Here is a 27,863-nt window from a genome sequence, read left to right as displayed (position 1 = left end):
GCCAGCCCATCTGCAGGAGTCACTCTTGTAGGCTCACTGAGGACAAGGACTATTTTTCATTTGCTAATAGTAGACTCATAGAAATTGTTGAATGGGTGAATGTTAAACTTCCAGGATATCTCAAGTTAGAAGTGGTTTCAGATAAAGCTCCTGAGAGAATGAAGGACTGTAGAAAGTGAGGCCATCATTTCCCAGTCTTAGAGTGGTCTGCACAGTGTTCATATTTAACACCATATTAGATCAAGTATATTGAATGCTGCAGATTTATTTTTAAGATACTCATAGTACATCATAAGGGCAATTAACAAATACTGAGAATTCTTGCTATTAAAAAAACCTTTTTTTTTTTTGGTCTGTCATTTTCTTGATATATTTGATTATGGAAAAAAATGTAAGTAGGATACCTGTAATTTCTTTTAGGTTGCTAGTGGTATTTGGGATTTGAGAAATACAAAATTTGGCAGTTGTATGTGTTCTATATTTCCCTTAGGGCTAATTAATATAATTTAAAAACAATAAGATCATACCTGAGGGATATTTAGAGGAACTCTGGTTGTTTTCAGTGATAACAGAGAACCTGAGGGATGATAGAGCAATCTTTTGAAGTTTCTAATGAAGAGGAATTAAAATTACTATCTTTTAGACCAGAGAATAAGGGTCAAAAGCCAGTGAGGGAAGAGCGTTCGTTCCTCTTGAAGATACTGCCTAATGCTTAGACCTGTCCAGAGAATGGAGCTAATACTTTAAAAGATAGGTTTTTTCTTTCCCCTTTCCATTTCTCTTTTCTTTTCCTTTTTCCTTTCTTTCCCCTTCTCCCTCTTCCTCCTTCCCACCTTTCTTTTGTTTGTGAAGGCTGGCAGGCAGAAATCTGTAACATGCTATATGCTACAGAGAAGTTTAGCTCATTATGTAGAATTTAGATTTGAAGAATAGGTTCTTGTTTTGTTTGAAAGTTTGAACACCGTTAACCAGTTTCTAAAATGTACACCAACCTGATATATATATTCTTCAATTCCTTTCTCATTGTATGAATTTATACCTTGGTCTAGAATCCAAATGTACAGCATGAGGAACACATGAGAAATTTTAGTTGTATAGTTAAGAGCCTTTATTTGATGGTTATTGGTTTATTGTGTTACTGTGGGTTGAACCTGGAGCCTCTACTTGCTGGGTAGTGTGCTTTACCTCTGAGCCTCATTTCCAGTCATATTAATACTGAGCCAGATCAGTTTGGAACAGTTTTCTGTTTACAGAAAATGAGGCAGAAAGTTGAGAGCATTGACTTTGCTCTGCTCTCCTGCACATGCCCCCCATCCCTGCCCCGCGTGGGGCCTGCACGGGGGCGGGGCTTCTGTGATTAGTGAACTGCTGTGACTTACTCTGTAATTTACAATAGATTTCATTCTTAATGATAGTTTGAAATATGACTGTTCCCTAGTAGTGCTCAGAAAATGGTAGTCATTTAGTCATTTTTCACTCTAGTTCAGGCTTTTAGGATTTACAGGATGTAGAAAGAATCAACGTCCGTGTTTTGAGAAAGTATTCAGAGATGGAAGAAGTTGTTTATTTTTAGAATCTTAAATGTTTGTAAATATTTTCTTTTGTTGGCTAATGGTAGTTTCCCTTCTTTTTAAGTACCAAAAGAATTGGTGGAGCTCCATTTGAAGTTAATGAGGAAGATTGGCAAATCCGTTACAGCAGACAGATGGGAAAAATACTTGATCAAGGTAACTGCAAATTACCTTTTTTGCCACTGAAATACTATCCTTGTCTAACATGAATTGGTGTTTGCATTTAGTAATATGCTTTTAAAACAAATTTTTTAGAGTTACATAATATGACTGCACTCTTTGTTATTATTGTGTGTTAAGTTTGTATTGGGAGACAACATTGTATGCATATTTAGTTTTGGTTGTTTTGGAGAGAACAACTCTGTGACACTCAGGCTGGCGCACCACACCCGGCTAAGCAACAGCTTTATCATGCCTTGAACATGCTAGACAAAGAACTCCACCTCTATAGATGTCTTAATTTTCTAGAGTTAGACTGAAAAGTTGGTTCTTTTTTTGTGTGTCCTGAGGTTTTTGTTTTGTTATGTGGTTGTTTTTAAAGCTGACATCTCTGTAGCCCAAGCTGGCTTTGAATTCCCCGTCCTCTTGCGTCTGTCACCACAGTGCTGGGGTTTTTGTCACATGCCACCCCTTCTACTCTCTCAGAACTTTTCACAGTTTCTCTCATTCATTCTTTAAAGTCATCCAGATCAAATCAAATATACTAAGACTCAGGGAAGTTATTTTTGTTTAACATCACCCAGAAGTTGTAGACAGAACCTGAGTTTATCACTGCTTTAAAAGAGAACATCTCTTAAATCTGTTAGGTCAGTAGGAAAGACTTTTAAATTATCCATTGAGTTAAAAAGTGAAAACTCTCAAGTATCAGGACAGCTTGGGTCATCTCAGCTGTAGGATGGATCCTGCTAAAAGCAAAATCATTCCTTGTCTAGGGTGACTAAACTTTTGATCTTCTTGCCTCTATCTCTGAGTGCTAAGATTGTTGCTGTGTGCCACCATGAGGTGCTGGGGACAGAATCTCAGGCTCTGTGCCTGCCAGACAAACATTCTGCACACTGAGCTCCACCCCCAGGAATTCAATGAATTCAGATTCATTGTCCAGAATTACGTCCAGATGGTGAGCACCACACGCTTAAGCAGCCCAGGCTTGGGTGCGTTGCACTTGATTTACATGATGCGCTGTGGTGGTATTTTGACTTGTGTAACATACTAGAGCGGCAGTTCTCAACCTGTGAGTTGCATATCAGATATTTACATTACCATTCAAGTTTACAGTTGTGAAGTAGCAACAGAAATAATTCATGGTTGAAGGCCAGCACACCATGGGGAACTGTATTCAAAGGTCTCAGCCCTAGGAAGACTGAGAACCACTATATTAGAGTATTAGGTTACAATTTTAAGCTATTGAAAAGAATTTTCTTGTGTGTTTTAAAAATTTTAACCCAGCCCATGAGATGGCAGAGTGGGTAAAGGTAGTTGCCAGCAAGTCTGATTATCTGAATTTAATCCTTGGGCTCTACACAGTGGGGTGGAGTTCTGAAAGTTGTTCTCTAACCTCCCTCTCACATTGGAAACCACACAAAAAGCTAACAAATAAATGTAATAAAAGTGTTTAAATATTATCATTCCTATTCTTTTTGGGGGGAGGAGGATGTGTAGGATTCTAAGGTGCTGTGAGAAGAGGGTTCATCATAGACAAAAACTGTTGTTTTTATAATCAGATCATACATTTGGTTATCTTTGTTGAATTATATACCACATACAACAGCAATTTGAATCAGTTTAGTGTTCATCAGATTAGGAATTGGAAAGGTCACTTCTATTCTCTGTTGACTGAAATAGTCAAAATGCCAACGAGAGTCAACAGGGTAGGGACATAATCTTCCAACCCTACATTTGTAGAACTGACGTTTGAAAAAAGAATCAATATAAGATACATTCAGCTGGGGATATTGATCGGTGGGTAGAACCTGGCCCATAACAGAGGCCCTGGGTTTGATTGATTCCTAACATTGCATAAGCCTGTCATCCAGGCATTCTAGAGCTGGAAGGTGGGAGATCACAAGATTTCAGATTCATCATCCAAAAGGAGCTACAGATCCCCATGGCTACATGAAACCCTGTCCTCAAAACAACAAAAGGAAAGGCAGATGTTAAAAGAATAAATGCTAATAGCACTAACAGGTCAATCAAATGGCTCAGTAGGTGCCTGCTACCAAGTTTGAGGACCTGAGCTTTATTCTTTAGACCCACATGGTAGAAGGAGAGAAGTGACTTCTTCAAGTTCTGTGACCTCCTCATGTGCCCTGTGGTTGGTGTGCACCTAGGCATATATCCATGCGTGTGCATTTGTGCATGCTTACGTGCATGTATACACAATAAATTTAATAATTTTCAATAAATTTATTTATTTCAATATAAAATAAAGTGCTGTAAAGTTGGCTTAGTTTTTCAAAGCATTTATGTAATGGAATTTTCTAAAAGCAAATTTAGGTAAATTTTAATTAAATTGCTGAAAACATTAATCTGTCTGTGAATGATAAATAATAAAGTTTTAGCTATTTCAAGTGCTTTTTAAAATACCAGTGAAATAGTTGTTTTTGCATTTTGCAAAATGATTATTTTATGAGGAGGGTTTGGAGCTTAAGAAGAGATGCCGGGATATCAGGATGCTAGTTTTAACATATTATTTAAAAGAACTATAAGAAATGTTAATATCTTTTATATTAGGCTGTTTTTGTTTTTGAGGTAGGGTCTCACTGTGCAATGTAGGCTGGTCTCTAGTGTGTAGTCTTCAGTGTGCTCAGTAGCATATAGCATGTTACAGATTTCTGCCTGCCAGCCTTCACAAACAAAAGAAAGGTGGGAAGGAGGAAGAGGGAGAAGGGGAAAGAAAGGAAAAAGGAAAAGAAAAGAGAAATGGAAAGGGGAAAGAAAAAACCTATCTTTTAAAGTATTAGCTCCATTCTCTGGACAGGTCCAAGCATTAGGCAGTTTTTGTTTTGTTTTATTAAGACAGGGTTTTTTGAGTAGTCTTGGTGGGCTTGGAACTTATTCTGTAGACCAGGCTGGCCTCTAATCACAAAGATCCACCTTCTTTAGTTAGGAATTAGAGGCATGAGATACGTTCTCAAGTGTAAATCCTTCCCTTCAGACTCTGGAATTGAATAGTGTTTAGTGCATTCAGAGTTGAACAAACACATCAGCATCTAATCAGGGAAGAAACTTCATACTCTTTAGCAATAGTCACACTTCCCTGTATTTTATAATTTGAGTTTGCTTGTTCTGGATGTTATATTTAAATGGGACATTGTAAGGCTATATATGTGTAATATATAATACACATAATTGGGTCTGCTTTCTCTTACAGGCATTTTCTGCTAGTGATATTATATTCATGGTGCTGTGTAGTGGCCACTACTGTATAATTCCAGAACATTTTTCATTACTAAGGAAACTTTGTATTAAAGACTTCTGCTTTCTACCCTCAGCTTTGGCATTTGTCAGGGAGGGAGGGTTTGCTTACTCTTGACTGTTGCTGTACTTGGGCTCTTAGCACAAGGCCCTTGGGCCTGTTCTTTTTTACTTCAGTGATGTTTTCAAGATCCATCGTTATGTTTTGGCATGTGTGAGTCCTTGTTTATTTCCATTGTAAAGTGAAGGAACATTTTATCGGTTTATGGTATGTGGCTTGCTTTCAGTGGGCCTTGCCCACTATGAAGAGTGCTTGGTGCTCACTGAACATTTGAGTTTTGGATATATAAGTTCACTTTTCCTTCCTTCTTTCCTTCCTTCCTTCCTTCCTTCCTTCCTTCCTTCCTTCCTTCCTTCCTTCCTTCCTTCCTTCCTTCGTTCCTTCCTCCCTCCCTCCCTCCCTCCCTCCCTCCCTCCCTCCCTCCCCTCCTTTCCCCCCCTCTCTCCCTCCCTCATCTCCCCACCTCTTTCTTTCTGGGGGTGTGGTATGCAGGGAGGGTTTCTGTCTATCCCTGACTGTCCCTGAACTCACTCTTTAGGTCAAGATGACCTCGAACTCACCAAAATTTACATACCTCTGGGGAATTAAAGACCCCACCACCTTGAAAAATAAAATTGTATTCTTCAAGATTATTTTGCCTGTTCTGATCTTGGATTTCCATATGAATTTGGGGTTAGTTTACCGATTTGTAAAAAAAATGCCAGCTTGAATTTGTATAGTGGTTGTTTAATCTGGGTCATATCATAGTGCATTACCATCCTAGTAAAGTAACTTTACTAGGGAATCCATAGGTATAGTCTGTCATTTAATTTTCTTTTAAGGTCTTCTTTAATTCCTTTAAAAAGTTCTATAGTTTGCAATGTTTAGTCTTAAATATCCATTTGTTGTGCCTCGTTCTGTATAATATTTTGCAGATGCCAAAATCTACAGATATTTAAATTTCTTGAATAAAAGGGCATTGTAATTATATATACCATACCTATATATGTGTTCTCTTATACATGTAATTAATTCAATTGTATTATGTATATGGATGTTTGCCTTTATATCTATGCACCATGTGTATTGCATGCCTGGTGCTCTTAGAGGCTAGAAGAGGGTTTCAGATCCCCTAGAACTAGAGTTACAGAAGGTTGTGTGCTGCCATGTAGCTGCTTGGAATAGAACCAGGGTCTTCTGGAGGAGCAGCCAGTGCTCTTAATTGCTGACCCATCTCTCCAGAACCTGTTTGTTTTTGAGACAGGACATCACTATGTAGTTCTGGGTGGCCTGGTAAACTGTGTCAGTGGTTCTCAACATGTGGGTCAAGACCCCTTTGTGATAGACTGACCCTTTTACAGATATCATATATATTGCATATTAGATATTTACATAATGATTAGTAACAGTAGCAAAGTAACAGTTACGAAATAGCAGTAAGAATAAATTTGGGGTTGAAGATCACTACAACATGAGGACCTCTGTTAAAGGGTTTCAGCATTAGGAAGGTTGAGAACCGCTGCTTCAAGGAGAACAGACTAACCTTGAGCTCACAAGAGATCCACCTGCTTTTGCCTCCCAAGTATTGGCATTCAGTGTGCACCACTGTATCTAGTTCCTATTTTTTATCCTGAATGCTTTTCCACCTCACACTTGGAGCCACTGTAGTGGTTTTAATAGTATGCCCCCCCCCCATATTTTTGGACTTCTGAAAAATTGGCCCCCAGTTGGTGGCACTGTTTGGGCAGGTGTATTAGTTGATATTTAATCTCAACCTGGGGTTTCTACCTTGCCTTTGATATTCCATTCCCAAATAAAAGACATACAACCTTTATATTTATAGTAAGCCTCAATCATCACCAAAGCTGGGTAGATATCTATCCTCTAAGCTATTATGTCTACTTTGCACAATATGACTTGCCCTGTTCTGTGTGGTCTGCTCTTAACTCCAACTGACTAGCCCTTGTGGCCATGTTTTTAAGATTCTTACCCCATGGTGTCTTCTCTCTGCTTTCTTCTCCCCCTGTGCTCTCCCTTAGACCCCAAGCTGAGGAACCCAGTTCCTCATCTATCTCCTGCTCAGCTATAGGTTGTCAGAATCTTTATTTAACCAATAGCTTTATATTAAGAAGAAAAGTCACATTGTAGGTGGGGATTCTTTCATCCCTGTGGGCAACCAGGCCTTGGGGGCCAGTATTTAGTATTATAATACATAGCAAAAGACTGAACCTCAACAGGTAGGGTTAAGAAGTGTTGCCCTGCTGGAGGAATATCACTGGGGGGCAGGCTTTGAGGTTTCAAAAGCCATTTGTCATTTCCAGTGCCTTCTCATTGCTTCCTGTTTGCTTTTTGAGATGTGAGTTGTTGGTTGCTACTCCAGCTTCTTTGTCTGATACTATATGGTCTCTGTTACTGTTGACCCTAACCATTTGAAACTGTAAGCCCAAAATAAGTCCTCCCCCCCCTTTTTTCTCTGTAAGTTGCCATGGTTACAGTGTTTTATCATAGCAATAAAAAAAGTCTTGAGAATCCTTTATAGACTATCGGGGCCACTTGATATTTTGAATTAAGAATCTTTAGCTCTGGTCAGCAACTTGGGGAAGGAAAGGGTTTATTTTGCTTACACCTCTGATCATAGTTCATCACTGAAGAAAGCCACGGCAGGAACTCACTCAAGCAGAGACCATGGAGGAATGATGGATGGCTTGTTCGTGATGGCTTGCTCCGCTTGCTTGCTCCTCCCTCCCTCCCTTCCTCCCTTCCTTCCTTCCTTCCTTCCTTCCTTCCTTCCTTCCTTCCTTCCTTCCTTCCTTCCTTCCTTCCTTCCTTCCCTCCCTCCCTCCCTCCCTCCCTCCCTCCCTCCCTCCTTCCTTCCCTCCTCCCTCTTAATTGTTCACTTTACATTCTGACTGCTGCCCTCCCTTCTGGTCATGCCTCCCCCAATTCTCCTAATTCCTGTTTTCTTTCTCTGAGTGGGTAGAGGCTCACTGGTTATCCTCCCACCCTGGCATCAACACTGCAGGGTTAGGCACATCCTCTCCCACGGAGGCCAGACATGGCAGTTCAGCTAGAAGAACATATCCCACAGATCAGCAACAACTTTTGGAATGGTCCCCGCTCCAGTTGTTGGGGAACTCACATGAAGACTGAGCTGTACATCTATTGCATATATGCAGGGGGAGTGTACTATAGGTCCACCTTCTTCATGGTGGTTCAGTCTTCATCCTTTTCTATAGAGTTCCCATCACCTTCAGGGCCTTCAATCCTTCCTCCAGATGTTTATGATTGGCTGTGGGTTTCTGTATCCATCTGAGTCAGCTGGAGCTGGGTAGAGCTTCCAAGAGGATAGCCTTGGCATAAGTATCATTAATAGTATCAGGGATTGGTGCTTGCCCATGGGATGGGCTCAAGTTGGGCCAGTTACTGGGTAGCCATTCTCTCAGTCTCCATTCCATCCTCTGTCCCTGCATTTCTTGAGACAGGATAAACTGTGGGTTGAAAGTTTTGTGGGTGGGATAGTGACCCTATCACTCCACTGGGGTTCCTGCCTGGCTACAGGAGGTGGCCTCCTCAGGTTCCATATCCCCAATTTTATGAGTTACAGCTAAGGTCACCCCTATTGATTCGTGGATGCTTTCTTTATCCCACGTCTCTGTCACGTCCTCAGTGGCACCCACTTCTCCACCCTCTCTGCCAGTTGCAAATTTCCATTCATCCTCATGGCCTTCTGGCCATCTCTCTTGTCCCTTCCCACACTTGACCCTAACCCCCATTCCCTTTCCTATCCCTTGTCCCACTCAGTTCCCTCCCTCCATTTGCTTGCTACGATTATTCTCCCTTTTAAGTGAGATTCAGGCATACCTTTTTGTTTAGCTTCTTTGGGTTTCTTGAGTGTATCATGGGAATCCTGTGGTTTTTTGGCTAATATCTACATACAAAATGACTAAATACCATGTCATTTTGGTCTGGGCTATCTCACTCAGGATGATAGTCTCAAGTTCCATCCATTTGCCTGCAAAATTCATGATGTCTCTATTTTTAATGGCTGAATAGTAAATATTCCATTCTTTTTCTCTATCCATTGTTCAGTTGTGGGACTTCTGGGCTGTTTCGAGTTTCTCGCTATTACAAATAAAGCTGCTGTGAATATAGTGGAGCAAGTATCCCTGTGGCATAGTGGGGCATCTCTTGGGTATATACCCAAGAGTGGTATAACTAGGTCTTGAGGTGGAACTATTCCCAGTTTTCTGAGAAACTGCCAAATTGATTTTCAAAGTGATTGTGCAGGTTTGCATTCCCACCTGCAGTGGAGGCATGTGCCCTTGCTTCACATCCTTGACAACATGTGCTGTCACTTGAGATTTTGACCATTCCATTTCTCTAAGATGGAATCTCATAGTCATTTTGATTTGCATTTCCCTGATGACTAAGGACTTAAAAATACATTTCTTTAAGTGCTTCTCTACCATTTGAGAGTCTGTTGTGAATTCTCTGTTTAGCTTTTTTATATGACTCGGGCTGATGGCCCAGTGTCATTACCTGCTGTGGGCTGTGCCCTCTCACATCAATCATTAATGAAGAAAATGCTCCACAGGTGTGCCTTCAGCCTCATTTAACGGAGGCTATATACTCAGTTGAGGGTCTGTCTTCTGAGATGACTCTAGCGTGTATAAAGTTGAAAAAAGAAAAGACTAACCAGCACATGCCTTAAAGCCTGTGTGTTTATTGTGTGGTCCTTTACTGAAGAAAATTAATTGACATTTATTTGATATATAACATGCCTAGAATAGAGCTCAGCATGTCCACATTTACCCATTATTGTTGACTGAATGGATGAATGAATAACTTTTAAATAACTTGGCAAAGACATAAAGATATATCTATATCTATGATGTTTTACAGACTGAAAAACAACAGATTTCTTTTTATGCCAATATAATAAAAGAGAAATCTGTCGGGTTTTTTAAGGAATATTATACTTGTCCATATATTAAATGTTATTTCTTTCTCTAAATCACCAAAATAGGCATACCTTATTATATGAGCCTTGTATATAATTATTTTCCAATAAATTTTACTTATGTAAAGTTACTAGTCACATCTGTTGTGGTTTGAATATGGAATTCCGCTCACAGCTTAAGTGTTGAGCACCACTTCCCAGCCAGTACGTAGTACTGCTTTAGAAGATCGGGAACCGTTGTGATTTGAGACCTAACTGGTGGACATAAGCATTGAGATTATGTAGCCTGGCCAGAACCATGTTTCTTGTCTGCCAGATTGTGGGGAATTATAGCTACATGTTCTGTCCACCATGCCTTTCCCACTGATGGACTAGTTCCTAAACTGTGATCCAGAATAAGTCCTTCCACCCTTACATTGCTCCCCTAGATGCTCTATCATGGTGATAAGAAAGTAGCCAATAAATAACATGAAAGTCCAAGTTTCACTTTGGCTCAGGTTGTATTATTAAGCTTTTCTTATTTAGCAGCCATTGTTTTCTGTGAATTATTAAATGTGCTATTGCTAGTCTAAAGCAGGAATTAGCAAACTGTAGCCAAATCCTGCCTGTTTTTGTAAGTCAGGTGGAATTGGAATAGGGGCAGGTCTGTTGGGAGGTGGTCTGTAGTTGACATCATGCTACAGTGACAAGCCAAGTGTTTTGACCAAGCGAGTACATGGCACGTATAATATCTATTTTTACTACTAGCCTTCTGCAGATACAGTTATTGATATCTGGTCTAAAGGACATATAATTTATTGTTCTTAGTTTTGGCTATCATAAAATAAAAATACTAGAAAACCACTGGCTAACCTAATGTTAAGCACATGAGAAGAATAAACTCCATTTGTATCAAAATGATGGCCCCCTCAACTGATATGACATAAATCAAACACATCAAAAGCCAACTTCATCTTTTCAAACTTATTATACCTGTAGAAACCGTGATGTATTCATGTTATTGTCAACATTTTTAGCCTGAACCAAGATTCAGGCATTGCCCCTGAGTTCTTTTCCCTGCATCCCAGTAATCAATCACCATCCAATTGCTACTGTTTATTTCATGTAGTTACAATCCCTTGCCAGATTCTCATCCCACACACACACACACACACACACACACACACACGCACACGCACACGCACACGCACACGCACACGCACACACACACACACGCATGCACGTTTAACTTTGGACCACCATCCTATCCTTAAACCATTTTGTCCTCTCTTCACTGGTGCAAAAGATCTCTGTCTCTGTCTCCATCTCTCTCTGTGGTTTTATCCATGTGTGTGCACATGTGTTCATCCATGTGTACCTGTATGGAGTCCAGAGAAAGCTGTTGGATATCTAGCTATAACATTCATCTGCCTAATTCCTTTGGGGCAGGAATCTCCCTGAATCAGGAATTTTCAGCTAAGCTGGCTGGTCAGCAAGCCCCATTCTCTCTCTCTCTCTCTCTCTCTCTCTCTCTCTCTCTCTCTCTCTCTCTCTCACACACACACACACACACACACACACACACACACACACACACACACACACACATACCTCCCTTCTTTCCTAATTACCCACAAATGCTAAGATTACAGATGTGTGTGGCCACACTTGAATTTCACATGAACATCTGAACTCGAGTCCTCTGTCTTGCACGACAAGAGCTCTTATCCATTGAGCCATCTATCTGTCCACCCGTAAAAGGGATTGATAGACAGCAATGAACATGTAGTAATTGCCAGTTCGGAAATTTATCCTCTCACTTCCAAATCTACTATCTTGAACCTGCCATCTTTTCTTTAAGGTTTTCTACATATGCTGTATCTTCTGGAATGCTTTCCAGCTAACTCGAGCCTTGTAAACTCATTCCTTATCCTCCGCGCTTCAGCTTGAGTATTGCTGTCTCCTTGAGGCATTTTCCCAGGAAGATGTTCCTTAGTTTAACTCAATTGTATAGTTTTTCCTCTGTGGACTTGGTATTAACTTCATTATCGAAACTATTGTATGTTTTGTTTTGCTTTGCTTTGTGTTTCCCTTCGAGACAGAGTCTTACAGTATAGCCTCAAGTGATGCTATTGTCCAAGCCTCTCTGGTGTTGAGATTAAGACATGTGCCAGAAGGCCTGGCTCCTATATTGTGTGGTTTTTATAGTGAATGTTCACTATGTACTGTTTAAACTATACTTTTTTGTGTCTTTGTTATTGTACCTTTGAAATACAGATTATCTCTGTTTTGTGTATTAGGAAATTGAATTTGAGAAACTAAATAACTTGTGTAGGCCACACTGCTAAAAAGTGACAGAGCCAGCCATTTCACTGAAGTCCAAGACTTGCTGACTCCAGTGCTGTGATGGACGTTGATGGAGTGCTCCTCACAGTGTCTTTCTGGTAGATTCTCTTGAATGCTTGTTTCTTCTCACCTTTTAAGCAGTGACATTAGGTTAAACCATCACTTAGACAATTCTAGGTTTGTTTTTTTTTTTTAATTTATTTCTCATTTGCAGTCATTAGCTAGTTCTGTGGCAGTAGTACCTGTCTCTGCTCTTTTTATTTTTATTTTTTGGTTTTTTGGATTAGGTTTTTTTGAGACAGGGTTTCTCTGTGTAGCCCTGGCTGTCCTGGAACTCACTCTGTAGACCAGGCTGGCCTCGAACTCAGAAATCCACCTGCCTCTGCCTTCCAAGTGCTGGGACTACAGGCATGCGCAACCACTGCCTGGCAAACAATAGACACTCTCCCCATAGGGGAATCGAACCCCGGTCTCCCGTGTGACAGGTGGGGATACTCACCACTATACTAATGAGGACGAGGCTCTTTGCTCTTTATTGCTTTCCTGTGTTAGTGCTATAGTATGTGTTACTGAGTAATGGGATATTATTAAATTAAAAATTCTGTTTAAATACAGACCATGTTAAGTGTCTGGCGTTTACTTCCTTCGTCAGCATGAACCCAGCAAACCACGCTGCCAACACCTATTTACTATGTCCTCTTAGTGTCTCTGAAATAGCTAAACTAGGACTTACAGAGGGAGTAGACATTTGTTCAGAAATTACCAGTACCTTAGCCTTAGTACACTTAATAGGGCACCAGGAAAGAATGTAGTGAAGGGGCTCTGATCTATGATGTAGAACTATTGGAATAAGCCCAGTGACTAGTGAAGAAGCCTACATTGGGGTTTGGGTGTGGGGACTGTTTTTCTTCTTTCTCCTCCTTCCCCCTCCCCCTTCCCTTTCCCTTTGTGGAAGGTAGAATCAACAAATCTTGATAAGTTATAATAGAAGAGGTACCCAGGCATTCATTTTTGTTTCTTCTCTTATACTTGCTATCATATATTGCCCAGTGTTATTTAGAATGGAAAAGAACCCACAAATGTAGTCTTATTACTTTTTACTTTTAAGGTAGAATTATCCTTCTAAAAATAAATGTGGTGAACTGAATTTAAGCTAGATGTTCTGCTAGGACCTTGACTCCTTCCTTGTTGGGTAAGCCTTGGCCTTAAGATTTACATTCCTTTCACTTGGCAAGCCACAAAGAAATTTCTCTGTCATTGAATCTCATATATCCATGGAATTCTGCTGTTTCCTTTGGTTGTTAATGATTTTAGATAACCTTGATGGTAGGTGACAAACGTCACTCTACTAAGTTTAGCATCTGTGCCTCTCACTTTCCTATTGCCCTGCTCCTTCAAAAGCGATTTTAAAAGAAGCTATCCAGGCTAGGTGTGGTGGGGCACACCTTTAATCCCAGCCCTCGGGAGGCAGAGATAGGTGAATCTCTTGAGTCTGAGGCCAGCCTGATCTACCTAGTTGAGTTCCAGGATAGTCGGGTACACAGAGAAACCCTGCCTAGAAAAAAGCTAAATAAATAAGTCAGTTCAGATAAATAAGTAAGTTCAGATAAGGCAATTTCTTATTGCTATTTTTATTAGATTCTGTGATCTTTTTGTATATTTTGCATGATTGATTATTATGTTGTTTTTTTTGAGACAGGGTTTCTCTTTGTAGTCCTGGCTGTCCTGAAATTCATTCTGTAGACCAGAGTTACCTCAAACTCAGAGATTCCTTGACTCTGCTTCCTAAATGCTGGGATTAAAGGTGCATACCACCATTGCCCAGCTAGGGAATTTTTTAAGAAAAAGAAAGTTTATCACATTGAATGTAATTGTTGATTTTAAGACATATTTGGTTTCAAGAAATGTTATGCTGCAATTGTGCTTCTTATACAATGAACAAATAAATGATAAGTAAATTATTTACTTATAAATTTTATACATGAAAGATCATGAAGTTAAGTAGAAAATAACTAAACTTGGGCCAGTAAGATGCTTCAGTGGATAAAGGCACTAGACAGCAAGCATGGTGATCCTGACTTTGATCCCTAGGACTCACATAGTGGAAAGGGAGAACCAACTCCCATAAATTGTCCTCTGACCTCTCTGTGTGTTCTGGGGGCATACCAGTAAACCAGTAAAAATATAATAGAGAAAAACCTACTCCCCAACAAGAGGTAACCTCATTGTTTAATCCCTCCAAATAAACGAAGAAGCTACGGATGGTAGCATGTGGTTGTAATCCCAGCAGTGGGGATGCTAAGGCAGGAGGATTATGAATTCTAGGCCAGCCTGGGCTATTTAATGAGACTTTGTCTCAAAAAGCAAGGGAAGATAAAAGACAGTTTTTGGTACTCAGTCCTTAATAACAGAGAAGTCTTTTTAAAGTAAATAAATTTAGTAACACATGATCAAAATGATTTCAGAAAATGCCACTGCTCCATTACCTTCCTTCATCTCCCTCACGTACTGTTCCCCGCCCTCCGGCTTTCCTGTGCTGGGAACCAGCAAGGTCTGTTCACTAAGCAAGTGCGCAATCACTGGGTTATACTTGCAGCCCTGGCCTGTGGCTTTTATTCTCTGGAAGCTGTCAGCAATTATGAATTCACAAGGGACATTTTCATCATTTGATAATTTAATATTTGATAAGAATTAGGTGTTTACAGATATATTTCTCAAAAGTGAAATAAGATTTATTTCTTTGAACTTTTCTAATTTTGGAGGGAATAATATTACTATGAACATGAAAGGGTCCTATAGTTATTTCTTTGTTTAACCTTTTGAGAAACTACTGGATGACTTTTCATAGTCATTAGACCATTACATTCCCATTGTCAATGCAAAAACTACAGCTCTTTGACCTCTATACAGGAAATTTTAAGGAGAATAAGAGATAGCTTGTTCTGGAGCCATTGTGAGTGACCATAGCCCAGGAATACAAATTTAGGCTACCCCAAATGTCTTGTTCCAATATGGAAGCAGTTTCACAGGGTTTTTATGGTTTTTTTCCCAAAGAATGGAATAATTAAAAGCACGTTAAAATACATTGATGGGTACACCAGAGTGCTGTGTACAGTGAGAAGGGTGAGCTATTTTATAGTCCCAAGGTGCTATCTGATAACATTCTTAACTCTTGATTGGTAGAAGACAGTGATCTGATAGATTAACAGCTCCTAGGAGGTTTTTATTTGTTATCATGAGGTGTTAATTCAGATACAGATTGGGGGTAAGGAATGGCTGTTCAAGAAGTGTAACACTAGCCTAGGATGAAGTAGTTAGCCTCTGAACCTACCGAATTCTAGTTTCTCCTCAGTACTGAAGTACTGATGGGTCAGTCAGTCAGTTTTTGCAGACACAGATGTTCCTAGGAGTTCTTGTTCATTGCCAAACACAGCATCTTTTCTTTTCCTTTTTCTTTTTTTTATGCTTTATTAGTAAAAGAGTAGAATGAGAAAAGGAAAAGAGAAGGGAAGAGAGAAAGAGAAGCTAGAGAGATGAGGGGTGGCCATGACCACGTGGAAGAGGGAGAAAGAAGAGAGACGGGGAGAGATGAGAGAGACAGGGAAGTGGGATAAGAGAGCGCATCTTTTCAGGAATTGTACGTTTTCCACAGTGAGATAATTGCTGCTGGTGTTTGAGAACTTACTTTTGGTACTATGCTATTGTGTAGGTAATGTCATTAAGTTCAACGCCACATTCCAGGTCACATACAGGTGATTCCCATGTGCTGTGAAGGGTAGGTAGAGGGTGCAAAGCAATGAGTGAAGCCAGTTTGTCAGTACTCCAGCATGCATGCCCAGTCCAGTGGGCATTCAGTGCAAAGCATCTCTCGTGCAAAGCCTTCAGGAACACTGTTTATTCTTTGTTCACGTGCTTGTGCCAGTTACTTTCCTCGTCCCTGAGATCACTCCCAGTAGAAGTAACCTAAGGGAAGTTTTGGCTGACACTTTGAGGGCTTTCTAGTCCGTCATTTAAGGAAGGCATGGTAGTACAGTTGGCTCAATCGTTGTTTGCAGGAGTGTAGGACAGCCAGCCCTCTAGCTGGACCAAGAAACAGAAAATGTCCCAAAAGTTTTAGTACCTCCAAGTGGGAAGCCAGTGTTGGCATGCATGGACTTGTAGGGAATAGTTTAGTTACACATACTAATATCAGAAAGTGCTTTGGATTTGTAATGAGAAAGCAGCTGAGTCTCTTAACTCCAAAAAATGTGTAAGTTAATTACCCACTAAATGAAATGTAATTATCATTAAATGAAACTACATGAATGCCCTCAGCATACTATTATCAAATTGCTGGAGCAACAGCATGTGTGTAACACTAACTTATCAAAGAAACAGCACCATACATAATGTTAGATAATTCCCTTTTGTAGTATTCATTTCTTCACAAAGGAGAATTTAAATTTGACCTATATTATTTATGCTTGATACAGTAATGCTACATTGTACTTTCCTTAGATTTCTGCAGAACTCCTATGAGACTTCAGATGGCTCAATAGTTCTTTATAATAACATACCTAATATTCTTTTCCACAGCAAGTCATGTTATGGCTGGGAAATTTTCCTTTAGCAACAAGGTGACTTCAGTATCCTGTTTCTTCCATTTGGTTATTCGAAGTTTGCAGCACTTTGTTATGAGCAGTTGATTATTACCTATCAGTAACACTCAAAAGTACTACTCCTTTATAGTCACAGAGGTACTGCAATAGACTATCAGTATTTGGAAGAATAGCGACTTCCTTATGGAGAAAAGGCTTTAGAAATGCATCGGAAAGTTCTAGCATGTTAGTACTGTGTATTTTTCTTGATTCCTGACTGAACTGAGAATGACTGAAGAATACAATATAGAGAGAGAATTTATCATGCATTTATTGTAGCTTTTTTTTTACCTATTTTAACTGCTTTAATAATGTTAGATATTTTTTAAAATACAATTTGCAAAATGGAACATATATCCTACTTCATACCACATATGCAAATTAACTCAGAATGATTCAATAATGTAAGTCCTAAATCTGTAAAACTCTTTGGGAAAATCTTTGTGATCTTTCATTTAAACTATGTATTTCCAGATTTGACACTAAAAGTATAGGCAATGACAGGAGAGACTAGCTGTTATCAGATTAAGATCTTTTGTACGTCAAAGGACATTATAAAGAAAATGAGAAAAGCCTGTAGAGTGAGGTAGCTCATGCTGCAAATTATGTAAGGGCAGCCCTGGAAAGTTTATAATCCAGAATATATTAAGAACTCCTGGGCTGGAAAGATGATGGCTTAGTGTTTAGAGCTCTGGCTTGTAGAGGACCCAGGTTCAATTCCCAGCACCCACATGGCAGCTCACAGCTGTCTGTAACTCTAGTTCCACAGGATCTGACACCCTCACACAGACACCACATAAAATCAAAATAAATACCCTCCTCCCCCCAAAAAACAAAAAACAACTCCTAGGTGCTCAGGAGATGGGTCAGTGGTTAAGTACTACCAAGTAAGTTTGAAGACCTTAATTTGGATCCCCAGAATCCCCAGAAATACCAGGTGTTTGTGGGGCCCTGCCTGTAACTCTGGCCTTGGTGAGTAGAGACAGAATTCCCAGATCAAGCAGGCTAGTCATACTAGCCTTATCAGCAGGCTCTGGGTGCGATTGAGAGACCCTGCCCAATCTTAGTGAATAACCAGAACAGTTCAAGATGATTCCTAGCAACAACCTCAGTCAGGCTTTGACATGCACTCAGCATGCATATGTGTGCACCTACCCCCTGTGTGCCACCTACATGGAAACATGCATGCGGTCTCTCTCTCTCTCTCTCTCTCACACACACACACACACACACACACACACACACACGGGGTGGGGGTGGAGGGGAATGAGGAATATAAAACAAACTTGGGGACTGGAGAGATGATTTAACACTTAAGAGCACTTGTGGCTCTTGCAGAGAACCTAGATTTGATTTCAAGTGCCTACATGGTGGCTCACAATCATCCAATTCAGTTTCCGGGAATCTGACATTCTCTTCTAACCTCCACAGGCGCTAGGCATACACGATTCACATACATGTAGATAACAGTTATTATGTAAAAGAAATCTTTAAAACGTTGAAGGTTGGGGTACACTCTTAAAATACAACAAAGAAAAGACACTCATTCAGTAGTAGATCTCTGGGTATTTAGGATGTAGCTCAGCCAGTAGAATGGTGTGTAGTATACATGAAGCTCTGGTTTGGAACACTGAATAATACAGATGTGGTGATGCACTCCTGTAGTACTTGGGAAGAGACAGGAGGATTAGAAGTTCAGGTTAAGTTACACAGATTTTGAGATCAGTCTTGGTTTCATTAGACTGTTCTAAATAAAGTAAGATGGCAAGCTTACCTCAGGTCCTATAACACCGGAGGAGAACTTAATGGTTAAAGAATTTACTTGAATTATGAAATGACGTGTGCGTGTGGGCATGCCTGTGTTTATGTGCATGTGGAGGCCTAAGGCTGATGTTGGATGTATTCCTCAGTTGCACCCTCTATCTTATTATTTTTTTTTAAGTAGTCTCTTTGGACACTGCCATTATTACAGCAATGGGATTATGGGCACACCTGAGTTTTTTACATGGGTGCTAGGTATCTGAACACACAGCTTAATGCTTTCAGAGCTGACACTTTTCTAACTGAGCCATTTTCCTGGCCCAAGAAATATTTTAGAAAATGAAAAGTATAATGGCTACTCAAAATCCTAAATAAACTTAATAATAATTGTGGATTATGCAGTTAAAAAAGGTTAAAATGGTAAATTTTATTTTAAACATTTATTATACAATTATAAAATAAACTTTATATGTATATAAATATTCACAGTAAATAAAATATAATGCAGTAGGTTTCTGTAGATTTTGCAAGAATCTTCAAAATTTTCACTGTTGGTACTGGTAAGAGCCAGAGAGGGTGCAGATGGTTATCACCAAGTCCAGTGACCTGGCTGAAGGGGAAAACTGACTCCTGAAAGTTGTCCTTTGACTTTAAGATGCATGCTGTGTTGCATACATATTTTGTGGGTTCATGTGCGCACTCCTGTACACACAAACATAGATAATATCACCTATAAAGACATAATTCCTCTCAGAAGTAAGACTGGTTGGGAAGAGCAGAGGATTGGCAGGATGGTAGGGCATGAAAGAAGATTATAGAGAGGGGAACTCAACCACAGTTAAATCGCCTCGTCTGCAGTAAAGCAGTGAGTATGAGTTTAGTTTGGAGGCTGGAAAGGCAGCTCTGCTATTAAGAACACTTGCTGCTCTTTTGGAGGACCCAAGATTGGTTCCTGACATCACATAGTTGCTCATAACTGGCTGTAACTCCAATTCCAGAGGATCTGATGCTGTTTTATTTGGCCTTCATGGGCACTGTGTAGATACGGTGCACATGTATTCTTGCAGGAAAAACACTCATATGCATAAAATAAAAAACAAAGGTTAAAAATGGTAAAAATATACATTATATCAGTGCATAAAAATATAATGAAATCTGTTGTCATATTAATATAGGATAGGCTATTAAGATTCAAAATTTACTACCTTATTAGATATAACATTAGAAGTGCTTCAGCAAAATATATGCTTAATCCCCAGAAAATAAAAATGGGAAATTAAAATGAATCTATCACTAATAATGAATGGTATTTACCTCTTAAACATGTTCCATACATCTGACTGAAGCTAGTGTTGGTAAACAATATTTACCTACATTTTGAAGATACTAGCATACTATTTTTTTTTACTAGCTCTTTTAACTCCTTCTTGTGTTCTAATTGATTCTTCTTATGGCTTTCTAGAATTCTTTTCAGGTTTGCATATATGTAATGGAGGCATGACACAGCGAGTATGTGATTGGCACATTCCTTGTCTTTTATTTGCCCCAAACCTCCATTTACAGAAGAAGAACCTGCAAGTCCAAGTCGAACAGGTGATTGACTCAACAAAATCACCCTGCTGGTAGGGAGAGGCGAGATTTGAAACTCAAGCTATGTGATTTTAAACTTTCATGTAAGTTAAACCCTCAATCAGTAGACAGAAAAAAAGTGATAAAAATCAGGGCAGAAATTAGTGAAATGGGGCATAAAAGAAGGCTACAAAAGATCAGTTTAAAAAAATTGTGTGTGTGTGTGTGTGTGTGTGGTGTGTGTGTGTGTGTTAGCCACGATTGTATGGGTGCCCACATAGGTCATATGACTTGGAGCTCTCCTATCTGTCCGTCTTTCTTTTTCTCACACACGTGTTACTTGTGTGCATGCATTTGTGCATGCACATACACATGTACTCTCACAAATAAGGAAAAGCAAATATTTTTTATACAGTCTGGCCAGTCTTTTTGATCACAGTGCCACTGATTCACAAATGCCACTACTTGAAGAAACCCTCTGTTTGGTCTCTCTTCCTCCATTGGTTGTATTGATATTTCTGTCCTGTAGTCTTGTGTTTGTAGATTATCTATTAATTGATTGGTTGATGAGCTTGATTTGTTGGTCAGAACCGTTTCTTTCTTTTTTTTTTTTTTAATTTTTTTTTTTGTCAATTGTCGGTTGCCTTGGCTTGAGGTAGGGTCTCATGTATCCCAGGCTGGCTGTGTAAGATGATGTTGAACTCTCAGACCTCCTGCCATCACCCACCAGTGCTAGGATTACAAGTGCAAACTGCCACATCTGATTTATGCAGCCCTGGGGACTGAACCCAGGGCTCCATGCATACCAAGCAAGCACTCCATCAACTAAAATACGCTACAGTCCCCTTAATTCATCTTTGCCTTCCTTCCCTGTACTGAGAGCTTGTCACTATTGGCATTCTGATATTTCCTTCAGTTCTCCTGAACAACTGATGTTTCTAAAACAGGCAGAGATAGTCATAGCTCAGTTCTGGTGAAGCATAATTTGAAAATATGTGCAAAGATGGAGCTAGATTTATCATTTTCAGTGTATTCTGTATCCACATCTCTCTTTGTGGCAGCTGACTTCAACTGGTAGTATTTGAAATATATTTTTAACAGCTTATTAGAGAGAATAATGCTTACATCACTCAGTTATCCCTCTTTGCCCATTTCCTTGCTGTGGATAACAATGCAATCCACTCTAAGATTCGAGATGTTTTTCAACATTTAATAAAGTTGACACTTTCCCAGGTGTGGTGGCAAACCTATGTAATCCAAGTATTTTGGAGGCAGAGGCACAAGGAGTGCAAAGACAGCCTCAGCTACATTGTAAATGTGAGGCCAGTGTGTGCAACATGAGCACTTGTCTCAACGTAACAAATTTAGACTTTTAAAATAAACAACTCAGTGTTTTTGTTTTGTTTTGTTTATTCTTGTGCTTGTTTTTGTATATTTGCAAGGCATTTATAACGTATCTTAATTTCAAAACAATTTTAGCACTCAAAAGTGAAAGCCATATTCATTAGGTCATACTTCCTGCTTGTTTACCCCACCTCTCCTGCTGTCTCAGTTGCTTTTCTGATGCTGTGATAAAATACTGACAAGCACCTTAAAGGAGAACAGGTTTACTGTGGATCTCAGTGTGAGGTGCAGTTCATCATGATGGTGAAGTCAAGGCAGCAGTTGCTTGAATCAGCCGTCCACATTGTATTCTGAGGCTCGGTTCTCTTTCTCAGGTTATCTGGTGTAGGATCCCAGCTAGGGAATGGTGCCACCTATGAGTAGGCGGGTCTTCCCCCTCAGTTTGTATAACCAAGATAATCAATCCGTCACAGGCATGTCCTGAGGATTCTAGATTCTGTGACACTGACAGCACTATTCATCACATCTGTTAACTGCTAATCTGCTTTCTGTCTCTGAATTTAAATTTCAGTATTTTAGACATTCTGAGTACCCTTGAATCAATAGGATCTTGTAGTAGGTATCCTTTTGTGTGGTTTCTTGCATTAGCATGTTTTCCAGTTCATCCAGGCAGCCATATATTTTGTTGTTATTGGTTTGCTTGGTTGTTATTTCCCCTTTGTTTGTGGGGTGGATACTGGGGATAGGTCTATGGCAATGGTTCCAGCCTTCCTAGTGCTGCATGTTGTGGTAACCCCAACCATAAAATTATTTTAGTTACTTCTTCATAACTGTAATTTTGCTATTGTTAATAATATAAAAACTGATTTCTGGTGGTCTTAAGTGACCCCCGTGAAGGGGTCGTGTGACCTCCCAAAGGGGTCATGACCCACAGTTGAGAACTATAACCTAAGGCCTCCCTGTGCTGTATACAGCTGAGCCCTATGTCCATCTGTGCTTCATTCCTTGATAACGACTACATGCAGTTTCACTATGTGGATCTGGTGTATTTTGTTTTTCTGTTGACATTTGGGTTGCTTCTACCTTTTAGCTATTGGGAACAATATCACTCTTTTTTACGTTTTATTTTTCCTATGTAAATTCTTAGAGTTGCTAAATAAAGAGATAACTCATTGTCATTATTTGGGAAGATAACAGCTGATACTACTTGACAAGTTAGGACTGCCATAGATTTTTCAACATTCATTAGTCTTGTTTCCTGGTATGATGTACCTGTTTAGATCCTGCCACTTTAGCTTTTGATATACAGACATTTCATTTCATGTGTACCCAATGTCATCTGTGCTTTTCATTAAATGGTGCCCCTTAAGTTAGATTTTTTTATTGCATTGTTACATGAATTCTCTCTCTCTCTCTCTCTCTCTCTCTCTCTCTCTCTCTCTCTCACACACACACACACACACACACACACACACACACACAGTGTGCTGTCAATTAGAAGGAGTTTTGTGGAATTCTAGGAAATGTAGAATTTATCCTTTCTGTAAGACTTTTACCGTTTTCTACATAGTTTTTGGTCATATCGTTTGCCTTATATTGACCTCTGGATTTTTTTTTTTAACTAAAAAATGGCACTAGATAATATGATAATGGTAAATGGTAAAAGAGGGCACCAGGGATAGCTGGGTAAGTGTACTCTTTCCAGGAAGTCCATCCTAGTTCTATTCCAGCCCTATTAAGAGGACTGCTGAAGTGTCCTCTCCTGTCTACTGTTTGTTTCTTTCAACTCTCTGTTTTAACTAATGCCATGGTTCCAAAACAATTTCTCATCTTGTTTTGCTTCTACTGCTTTAACCCTCATTTTGCTATTTGTTACAATAACAATAAAATCTCCATGGCACTGGCAGATACATTGCATAATGTTTTATGTATACTTAACTGCCTCCAAGATCATCATCTTCATCATTACTTCCTTTTGTGGCTGAAAACAAACACAACCACTTGGTTAGAGAAGTCATATTCTTCTTGAATTTAGTACATGAATCTTGCCTAGTTTCTTATGAAAGAATCTAAGGAAGAGTTTTTATGTGAAGATCTGATGAATAGAGAGTTTACTCCACTCTTTGTTGTCCTGTGAGACAAGGTGTCACTGTCAGTCCAGGCATGTCTGAATCTCGTGGTCCTTCTCACTCCACCTCTGTGCAGATGGCAGGCATGGCCCCACATCTAAATTTGCACAACTTTTGAGTGGAGTATTTCCACATGCTTTCTCTTCAGACTGTTACAGTGGCTCTGATTGGCTAAAGTGCTTATGTAGGAAAAGAATCCTGAAACAGTCAAGTTAAAGCCTGCTACTGAAGTTGTAAAATGCCGGGCAGTGGAATTTTTACCTGATAATAAAGAGGACACTGATTTGAAGAGAAGTGTTATTGAATATATCTGTAGAATTTGACATGGTTTTGAACTCCTGTCTAGTTATAAAAATGCAAGCTGTCAGCCATGCCTTCCTTTTGAAAGATTATCAAATAATTATTCTCATGTGGAAAAATTATATCCACAAAATACAAAGTTGTTGAACAGATAGAAAGCAAGGGAGATTCTTTTTCCACATCATTGTTAATGTTTTTAGATTTATTTATTTTACTTTTTATATGTATGTTTATTTTATATGTGTTTTGCCTTTATATATATATGTATGTGTACCACACATGTACCTGGTGCCTCCAAGGTCAGAAGAGGCATCAGATCTTTCTGAACTGGAGTCATGGATGTTTGCGAGCCATTGTGCGAGTGCTGGGAACTGAACCAGGGTCCTCTTCAAGAGTAGCAAGTGATTCTAACCACTGAACCATCTCCACATCCAGAGATTCTTTCTTAAGTTGTTACAGGCATTAGTAAATATTTCTGATGGATCTAAATGTAATTTGAAATTGGAGTTGCCTGTCGTTTCTGAATTCCTTCCTCTATATATATATTAATAAGAACACAACAAAATCATGGAAAAGAACCAATGTTTATTGCTGTTTAACTTCATGTTGTCATGATAAAATGTCTAAGAAAACCATCTTAAACAGAGAAACATTTATTTTGGCTCATGATTTCAGAGGTGTGGGTGCACAGTCTTGGCTCTCTGTCTCTGTAAGGTAGAGCATCATGACAGGGAGTGTGTGGTACAGCCGTGCTCTTCATCCCATGAAGCAGAAGTGGGCACAATAAACGGGCAATAATAGACCTCAGTGACCTGCTTGTACAGCTAGCTCCCACCTACTAAACTAATAAGCTTTCAACACCTGAGCCTTTGGGTGCCATTCCAAATCCAAGTACAAGAAATACCAACAAAAATTGTTTTCATATATTGAGCTATTAATTTTCTGTTACAGATCTGCCAAGAGTTTAACAGTACCTGGGCATGGGAGATGGAGAAGAAAGGCTATCTTGAAATGAGTGTTGAATGCAAACTAGCACTCTTAAAGGTAATGCATGTATTATTTGTTGCAGTAATTTAAATTTAAAAGTTTACTTTGATGCCTAAATTACAAAGTAAAGAAAACCATGGGTCAGCAAGATAGTTCAGTGGGTAAAAGTATTTGCCACCAAGTCTGACAACCTGAGTTTGCGTTGCTGGAACCTCCATGGTAGAAAGTGAAATGAGTCTGCAAAGTTATCCTCTGTCTTCATATGTGTGCTATAGCATTCAGGTGCCCCACTAAATAAGTAAATATAGATAATAAAAACTTTTTAAAGTTAAAGAAAATTGAGTATGGATATACACACCTGTAATCTGAGTACTTGGGAGGCTGACTCAGGAAGGTCCTAAATTTGAGGCCTGTCTGGGCTGTTTCTTATATCCCAACAAAAAGCAGCAAGGGAAGGGTAGACATTTTATGATTAGGAGACAATAGGTTCTTTCTTTTTTTTTTTTTCTTTCTGTTTTTTCAGTGATAAAAAGTCTGTTCAGGGCTTAGGAGATGACTTGGTAGAGTCCTTGCCAGACCAGCATAGGGAACAGATATCAGATCTCCAGAATCTTTCGTACAAAGCCAGGTGGTGTGAGCCTGCCTATAATCCCAGCCCTTGGAAGGCAAGCTGGATAGGTATGCCAGGCAGAGCCTTGCACTCTGGGTCAGTGAGGGACCTGTCTGAATAAAAATCAAGACCTTCGGAAGGCAGGTCTCCGAAGACATGCCTTCCATTAATCACTGGCCTCCATGTGTAGGAACACACAGCACACACAAAAGTCAAGTCTTAACTACTTTTAAGAATTGTCTTTATAGTCTACTTTTCATTGTTTCTGATTAGGGACACAGTAACAATAGGGAAGCAGTTACTTTGGTAGTTTTCTTTATTGTTTCTGTGGCTACCTTCATCAATCACTGTATCTTACAGACTGTTGATAATGTAATCATTTAATACATTTGAAGTCCTCATTGTTTTTCAGATAAGTAAGGGTATGCCATGGTGATAATAAAAACCTTCATGAAACAAAAGTATTTTATTAAAATGGGTCATCTCAGTCTCTATATAGGGTTACTTTCAAGTTTGCGGTTTCTTTTATTTCTTTATGTTTGCTAATTACTAACCAAGTGGTTGGTATAACAGAAGAAGCTATTAGTGAAAAAAAGGATTGAGATCTTCATTGCTTTGAGATTTCACAGTGCTTCTTTAGTAACATCCCTATTCATAAGTCCATAAGGGTTTTTTTGCATTTCTTTTTTTGTTGTTGTTTTTTGTTTTTGTTTTGGGATTTGGGTTTTTTCCTTTTTCTTTTCTTTTTTCTTTCTTTCTTTCTTTTTTTTTTTTTTTTGGATTTGGTTTTTTCAAGACAGGGTTTCTCTGTATAGCCCTGGCTGTCCTGGAACTTACTCTGTAGACCAGGCTGGCCTGGAACTCAGAAATTCGCCTCCCAGAGTGCTGGGATTACAGGCGTATACCACCACTGCCCGGCTTGGTGTTTCTTTTGTTTGTTTCTTGCTTGTTGTTTTTTGTTTGTTTGATTTTGAGATTGGGTTTTTCTATGTAGCCCTGACTGTCCTGGAGCTCAGTCTGTAGACCAGGCTATCCCTGAACTCAGATTCAACTGCTTCTGCCTAAAGAGTGCTGGAACTAAAGGCATGTGCTAACACTGCCTAGCTAAGCAATTCTTAATATATAGTATATATAAGAGATATAATATATAGTATATATAAGAGATAATGGCCTGAGTAACTGTTATTCTATTGTTAGATATTAATCACTCTTTTAGCTCACATGAAAAGTTCTGTAAGATGTTTACAGCAGTTTTTCTGAGGTACCCTGTCCACTTAGCATTTATGTTTGCAATGTGTCCAAATTAGTCTTTGTTTTTTATTTGGTTGAACCTGAACTTTATTGCTTTTCAAAGACTTGTCTTAAACTCTTAGGCTCAAGCAGCCTTCCTATAGCAGCCTTCAGAGTAAAGGAAACATTAGGATTTTTTTCAAATACTGCTTAGAAACAAAATGTGTGACAGTTTGCCTGAAATGTTTAAATGGAATGGTCTAATGATTCAGCACTCCTACTGTTGGCTGTACATCTTATGGAAATGAAATCAGCATAAAATCCCATAAAGAAAGCAGCAAAAACAGAAGTATGGCTCTCATATCCATTCTTGACTTCTCATATGCACTACAGCAGTAATCACAATATTGATAGATCTTAGTGAATAAGAAATGCATTTGCAGTCATTAAGAAAAAGTTCTGGTGATATGGCCAGTGGATAAAAAAACTACCCTCAAGTCTGAAGACATGAGTTCAATCCTGGGACTCATAAACAGTAGAAGGAGAAAACTTTCTACAAGTTTCCTCTGACCTACACATGTAAACTGTGGCATATGTGCCCACAGACACAAAAAGAAAATAAGTAAAAAATGTAAGTTAAGTCATTTTTACATTAGGAAGACATTGTGTTGAATGTAGTAAGCCAGGCACAGAAAGAAATTACACTGTGTTCTCATTTTAATGTAGAACTTTAAAGTGTCAATACAACGGTGTTTAACCCTGGTCAGTTTAATTCTCTCCAATCAGATTGGCGAGATTTTGGGTAAATTTACAAAGTTTCAAGTAACTGAATAATATATTGTAAGGTAATTGTAATTACATAGTTGAAAATTGTTAGTAGATATTAAGTTTTCTCATCACAAAGTATGCTTGAATTAATCATTCTACATTGTTTATCTATTGGGTCATAAATATATATGATTTCTATTTACCAATTATATTAATAG

General features: G+C 39.1%; 1 protein-coding gene across 1 annotated transcript in view; it reads left to right on the top strand.

Annotated features, from left to right (window-relative positions):
* The window catches only part of Rsf1 (remodeling and spacing factor 1), a 122,332-nt gene that overhangs the window by 40,735 nt on the left and 53,734 nt on the right, over nt 1-27,863 (top strand). Inside the window, exons 2-3 of the mRNA XM_052158346.1 lie at nt 1,636-1,727; nt 25,002-25,094. Of these exons, the coding sequence (XP_052014306.1) occupies nt 1,636-1,727; nt 25,002-25,094 (185 nt within the window). The remainder of the gene's footprint in view (nt 1-1,635; nt 1,728-25,001; nt 25,095-27,863) is intronic.

This window comes from Apodemus sylvaticus, chromosome 1 (genome assembly GCF_947179515.1).
Source record: "Apodemus sylvaticus chromosome 1, mApoSyl1.1, whole genome shotgun sequence".
In the NCBI taxonomy this organism is placed as follows: Eukaryota; Metazoa; Chordata; class Mammalia; order Rodentia; family Muridae; genus Apodemus; species Apodemus sylvaticus.
The sequence above is the reverse complement of the archived record's forward strand: the minus strand, read 5'-3'. Positions and strand labels throughout refer to the sequence as shown.